The sequence below is a fragment of the Apaloderma vittatum genome, unplaced genomic scaffold (genome assembly GCF_000703405.1).
Source record: "Apaloderma vittatum isolate BGI_N311 unplaced genomic scaffold, ASM70340v1 scaffold12904, whole genome shotgun sequence".
Lineage (NCBI taxonomy): Eukaryota > Metazoa > Chordata > Aves > Trogoniformes > Trogonidae > Apaloderma > Apaloderma vittatum.
Window position 1 is genome coordinate 18,793 of NW_009711003.1, and position 6,814 is coordinate 25,606.

A 6,814-nucleotide genomic window follows, 5' to 3' on the forward strand; every position below is an offset into this window, starting at 1 on the left:
GTTGGTTAGGAGGGTTGGGGAACAGGCAGCAACAGACATGGGAAATCAAGATTGATCTCTGGGGTGGGCTACTCTCCTTGAGCTCCTGACACCTGAGAGCCCTCAAACCTGGACAAAATACCCTTTCCCCTCCTCCATCCTCTATGTCCTCTGTGCCATGTGCAGTTCTCTGGCAGATACAGGTCCCTGGCTATGGGTGTTTCTTCTGCAGGAACCGTCACCCTAAACAAGCACTGAGGTGCCTCCCAACATCTGCTCCGTAGAGCCAGACAGCAGGTGCTGGGCGAGAGGGAGGCAAGGAGGGGACAAGGTGCTTAAAATTCAGTAAGGGAGAGAAACAGCTAGATGAAAGTAAAATAGAGGAGGAGAAAGAACAGCGGAGATGGAGGAAGTTCAGACAGGAAAGCAATCCTGAGTGGTCTGAGGAACATAGAACCATAGAATGCGCTGGGTTGGAAGGGATCTTTGAGGTCATCTCCTCCAACCCCCATGCAGTGAGCAGGGACATCTTCAACTAGATCAGGTTGCTCAGAGCCCCGTCCAGCCTGACCTGGAATGTTTCCAGGTATGGGGCATCTACCACCTCTCTGGGCAACCTGTGCCAGGGTTTCACCACCCCCATCATAAAAAATTTCTTCCTTATATCTAGTCTGAATCCCTTGTTTCCTCTCCAGCCTCAACACTCATCTCCTCTTTCCTGCAGCTTTACCCAACCGCATCCTCTTTCCTGGCAGAGCTGTAGGTTTTCCAGCTGTTCCTGACTCTTCACCAACATTAGCTCTGCTGAGGTGTCCAGGGTGACTCTCCTGGAGTATATGTCCATCACTGCAGTGGATCCTGCCTACTGGAACATCAAATTACCCCAGTCATGGGTCCTCCAGGTAACAGCTGAGGGTGATGCAGAGAAGATCAAGTCCCACCCCAAACTCTTTCTGTACAATATGGTCCAATATGGCCCAGCAGGCAGAACTGGGCTGTGAGTATGGGACATCCCCAGTCAGAGCCCCAGCCACTTTTTCCCTGGGTTCTGGCAGTGCACTCCTCCCCACTAAGGAAGCATTTGTGGGGTCTCATGGGGTACAGCAGCTCTTGAAAGGGTAATGGAAAGCACTGTGACTGCTGGGACACATGGCTGGCAGGGGCAGGGAGGGCAGCACACTAAGAACACCCCTCAGGGCTCCTGCCATCTGGCACGGGGGAACCTCTCTACACACTGGGGAGCTGCCAACAAATTTACCACAGCTGCAGGACCAGCGCAGAAGGGCAGTGACAACCTGGGGGTAGACTAGTGTGGGGCCACTGAGTGGGTTCGAAGATGGGGCAGGCCACAAACCAGGGAGAGATGGAGGGTTTTGAGCTGTTTCACTGGAGAGAGAATGGGAAAGGAGGACCCAAGTGACATCTCCCTGATGTTGGGAGGCATTCTGAGTAGGTGCGAAACCACTCCAGCTGATCTCACCTTTGTCCAGGATAGTTTTGGGTCAACATCTCCTCCACTCCTGCTCCCATGCCTGAGTCCTGCCCCTGAAAAAGCTGGAGGGATGGGGGACAGTCACCCTCCCAATCTGCCTGACAGCCATAAAAGAGCCATGCAGTCTCGGGGGGACTCTGAGTGACATGTCCCCAAGATGGCCATCAACTCACCACAGTGGGTTGACCTTGGCTAGCCTCCAGGTGCCTGCCAAGCCACTCTGTCACTCCCTCTCCTTAACTGGATGAGGGTAAATATGACAAAAGGCTCATAGGTCGAGATAAGGACAGAGAGATCACTCAGCAGTTGGTCCTGCCAGGAGCCTGCTCTGGCATGGGTTCTCCACAGGGTCACAGCCTCATCTGGGCTTCCACCTGCTCTAGCGCTAGGTATCTGCTCCACCGTGGTCCTCCATGGGCTGCAGGGGAACAACCTGTGTCACCACAATCTTCACCATGGGCTGCATGGCCATTACCTCCTCCTCCTTCCCCCAGCTGCTATTGCACAGTGGTTTTTACCCCTTCTTAAATATGTTATCACAGAGGTGCTACCAGCATTGCTGCTTGGCTCATCCTCAGCTAGCAGTGAGTCTGTCTGAGAGCTGGCTGGAACTGGCTCTGTTGGACATGTGGGTGACTTATGGCATCTTCTCATAGAAGCCAACCCTGCAGGCCCTCTGCTACCAAAACCTTTTCACATAAACTCTCCCAGGGGACTATAGAGCTTATTAAGAGAGAAGATGAAAGCCATCACAGGCCAGGCTCAGCCTACACCTCCTTGGGTGTCAGGGGGCTGCTGTAGTCAGGAGAGATGACTTTGTACACACCCAAATTCCCCTGGAACTTGCAGCCACCAGCCGGAGCACCCGAGCCCAGTCCTCCACCAGCCACACCACTTCCCCTGGGGAATACACCCGACCAGGCCCTCCCCAAAACCTCAGCACCAGCATCATTGGCTACCGGGGCTGCCCCATGACTCCTGTGGCCTCTTCCTCCTCCTGCCACACTTGCTTCTGCACGCCTGCCACTGCCACCATGCAACCCCCTCGGGTCGTCCTCTTCCTTCTCCTCTTCCTCCCTGGGACGTGGGCAGACCCAGAAGGTAAGTCGGAGCCCTGGCTCAACCCACGTCTCCCACCCCTGCACTGTGGAACCCCATGGAGGTGGGAGGGGAGGGGCACGGACAGGCCACTGTCCTCATTCCCAAGAGGCTATGCTACAGCAGCCAAAGATGCCCCATCCCTGCCCACCTGCTTGGGGTTCTCTACCTCACACCATCCTGCCCAGCCCAGCATCACTGGTGCTGGGGTTCAGACACCTGAGTAGCAGGAGGTCAGTCAGGCCTGGGGTGCCCCCAAAGACACCTTTCTCCTGCAAGGAGCCTGTGGACAGCAGAGGTTCTTAGTCCCTCACGGCACAACAACCCTGCCCGGGCTCCAACCGCTTGAGCAGCTCCTGGGCATCACCCTCAGCCTGCGGGATCATTTCTGTTGTAATTGACGGGTCCCTTTATCCTCTGCATCCTCCTCCTATGAAATAATGCTCAAAGGTTCTTGCTGCAGCTACAAACCTTCCCCTTCATCCCCAGCCCGTGTTTCCCATTCCAGGGTCATTTGCTCCCTGTGCCCTGGACAAGGGGCACTCACTGCTCCAAAACAGGTTCCACTCTGCCCTGCTTGCTGCCAGAGCCTCACTGAGTTTGGCAGCATTGAAATCAAGTCTCCTGCCTCCTGTTAAGGTTTGAGCACTGACTGGGAGCCCCTAAACTGGGGTGAAATGCTCCTCTCTCCCAGCCTCCCAGTCTCTGCACTGCAGGTCTCCAGTGGATCAAGGTCCTGTCACAGCTGCTACCTGTCAGGGAAGCACCACCCCAAACCAGAACAGAGGTCCCCCCGCCATCTTTTCTACATGGCTAAGGGAGGACTCTCAGGAGCTCACATTGGGGTGGTGGATGGCTAAATAAAGAAATTAGAGAAGCCGGAAGAGGCTCAGAGGGGTCCATGGAAGGAAACTGCAAATTGAGCAAAACCAGGGGATTTCCCCCGCCCTGCCTCTCTGCCCCATCTTGCCATGCCTGTCCCTGAGGACACTGCAAGTCACCCTTCTTCCTGGGGCTGCCTGCCAACACTGGAGCCAGAAGTCCCCTGATCTTCTCCTTCATCTTCGTGTACCCCAATGCCGCTTCCTCTCTCTCCTCTCCCTGCAGACTCTCGTAAACTCCACCTTTTCCAAACCTTCATCTTCCACAATACCGACGTTGTGGACATTTCAGCCTGGGCCACCCTGGAAGACATCCTCTTTGCTACCCTGCAGAAATACACCTGGAACATCCTCGACCTTCACTCGTGGGTCTACCCAGCCCTGCCCGCAGCAGAGTGGGAGAACCTGCAAAATCTGTTCAGAATCTACGTGCACAACTTCGTCCTGTCTCTGTCCAGTGATTCCAGCCTCTACCAGATACCCTGTGAGTACCTGATGCTCAGCAGCCCCTTGCCCAAGGCCCGGAGCTGTAAGAAGAAGCTCAAGAACCACCACCAACATCTTTCCCAAACTAGGGTTGGCATTAGGACAGGGAATGGGCCTCATCCTGCCGCAGCAAGACCCTCAAACCACCCTGTCCTGCACAGAGGTTGCACGGGGCCATCCTGGTCCCATGCACAAACCTTGACCACTTTTAGCTCCACTTATACTCTCACATCACCACTCCTATTGCTCTCCAGGCACCACAGATCCCACCAGAGAAGTCATCTGAGAAAGTGGAGTAAAAGGTCAAATGGGCCTCTCCACTCATGTGGGATGGGACACACAGAGCCCACGTGCTGGCACAGCACTCTGACTCACGGGCAGGGCACCAGGCAGAGTGTCACTGTCCTCCTACTTGCCCACGCCCCATGGTCCTTCACTCCCCTGGAGCAGTGCTCTGTTGGCAGCTGGTCATGCCGTGTTTGGTGCACACCAGGATGGGGTTTGCCCTCTTGGTGCCAGGGAAGCACGGCTGGCTCACACTGAGCCTGCTGTCAACCAGCACCCCCAGAGCCCTTTGTGCTGGGCTGCTCTCCAGTCACTTCTCTCCCAGTTTATATCTGTGTGCAGTGTTACTCTGCCCCAGGTGCAGAACTGGCATTGTCCTTGTTAAAGTTCATGCCAATACTCCAATCTATCTAGATACCTCTGCAAGACCTCTTGTCCCTCAAGAGAGTCAGCAGCACCTCACAGTTTGCTATCATCAGCAAACTTGCTAATGGTGCATTCAACCCCTGCGTCCAGATCACTGATCAAAACATTGAACAGCACTGGCCTTAGGACCTAGACTGAGGAACACTGCTGGTGACCGCTTGCCAGCAAGATGTAGCCCCATTCCCTGCAACCCTTTGAGCCTTGCTGTCTAGCTGGCTCTTCACCCAGCACTCCATCAACCTGCTCACCCCACAGCTGGACAACTTGTCCAGAGGGATGCTGTGAGGAACATTATCAAAGCCTGACTAAAATTCAGAGAAACTACATCCACCACCTTCCCCTCACCCACTAGGTGAGTGACCTTATTGTAGAAGAAAATCTATTTAGTTACAGGACTTTCCCTTTGGGAACATGCTGACTGCACCTGATGTTTGCGTTGTTACTTACCTGCCGTTCAATAGCACCAATAGTATGCTATATCCATCAATGACGTCAGCAGTGGGGTTGAGCGCACCTTCAGCAAATTTGCTGATGACACCCAGCTAAGCGGTGTGGTTCATATGCCAGAGGGATGAGATGCCATCCAGGGAGATCTGGACAAGCTGGAGAAGTGGCCCCATGTGAACCTCATGAGATTCAACAAGGCCATGCACAAGGTCCTTCACCTGGGCCAGGGCAATATCCAGTATCAATTACAGGCTGGGGGACCAAGGGATTGAGAGCAGCCTTGTGGAGAACTTGGCGGTGTTGGTGGCTGAAATGATGGACGTGACCTGGCAATGTATGCTCACAGCCCAGAAAGCCCACCGTATCCTGGGCTGCATCACAAGCAGAGTGGCCAGCAGTTCGAGGGAGGTGATTCTCCCCCTCCACTCTGGTGAGACCCCACCAAGTGCTGCGTTTAGCTCTGGGGCCCCCAACACAGGAAGGGCATGGACCTGTTGGAGCAGATCCAGAGGAGGCCACCAAGATGATGAGCAGGATGGAACACCTCTCCTGCATGAAAGACTGAGAGTTGGGGTTGTGCAGCCTAAAGAAGAGAAGGCTCCGGGGAGACCTTATGGTGGCCTTTCAATACTTAAATGGAGCCTAAAAGAAAGACAGAGAAAATCTTTTTAGCAGGCCTTGTTGCAACAGGAGTAATGGTTTCAGACAGAGACAGGATAGATTTAGACTAGATATAAGGAATGCATTTGTTACAAGGAGGGTGGTGAAACACTGGTGCAGGTTGCCCAGAGAGCTGGTGGAGGCTCCACCACTGGAGGCATCCAAGGTCAGGCTTGATGGGGCTCAGAGCAACCTGATCTACTTAAAGATGTCCCTGCTCACTGCAGGGGGGTTGGACTGGACGACCTTTAAGAGGTTTCTTCTGTCCCAAAACATTCTATGATTCTATGATCTTCTCCGTAATTTTCCCAGGTGCCGAGGTTATTTTCACAGGTCCATAGGTTCCTGGGTCTTCCCTCACACTTTTCTTGCAAACTGGAACACCTTCAAAAGCCTCTCTTGTTTTCTGACACAACACTGGCCAGTTTCAACTCTAATTGAGCTTTGACCTTGCATGCCTTCTCCCTGGGAAGAATGACATGGGGTACAGAGGGAAGGGGGAAAGGGCTCTGCCCAAAGAAGCAGGTGTAAGGCTGCGGTTCCAGGCTGCTACTCCCAACTCAGGCTGCACTTGTAATGTCTGCTGTACCTCCCGCAGACCCTTCTGTGTTCCAGTGCATCACTGGCTGCGACTTGTATCGCAATGGCTCCTACACCAGATTTTACCATCTCGCCTACAATGCCCACGAGTTCCTCAGCTTCAACGTGGACAATGGCTTCTGGGAGAGGCAGCAAGAGAGTAAGCTGGCAAAGCAAGTGGAAAGGCAGTTCAACGACTTTACTGGCTTCTCCGCGACCCTGCAGCACCTTCTCAATGTCACCTGTGTTGAACACATGAAGAAATTCATCAAGTATGGTAGGGCAGCTCTGGAGAGACAAGGTGAGATCACCCTGGCCCTGCCATGGCCAACCCAAAGCCCCGCACGCACTGGGGTGAAGCAGTGCTCCTCCTCAGGGCTCCCCCCAACCCCCTTTGCTTCCACCCCTCAGAGCAGCCCAAGGCCACGGTCTTCGCCCGCACATCCAGCCCAGCCCAGCTGCTGCTAGTTTGCCGTGTCAC

General features: G+C 54.2%; 1 protein-coding gene across 1 annotated transcript; it reads left to right on the top strand.

The window, feature by feature from the left end:
- Positions 1 to 2,505: 2,505 nt before the first annotated feature.
- LOC104272483 (antigen-presenting glycoprotein CD1d-like) lies at positions 2,506 to 6,807 on the top strand (the record flags this gene model as incomplete). Its single annotated transcript, XM_009867498.1, has 4 exons — positions 2,506 to 2,572; positions 3,677 to 3,934; positions 6,353 to 6,634; positions 6,745 to 6,807. Coding segments are annotated over exons 1-4 (670 nt in total), but the record flags the coding sequence as incomplete, so codon positions are not given.
- Between the last annotated feature and the right edge of the window lie 7 nt (positions 6,808 to 6,814).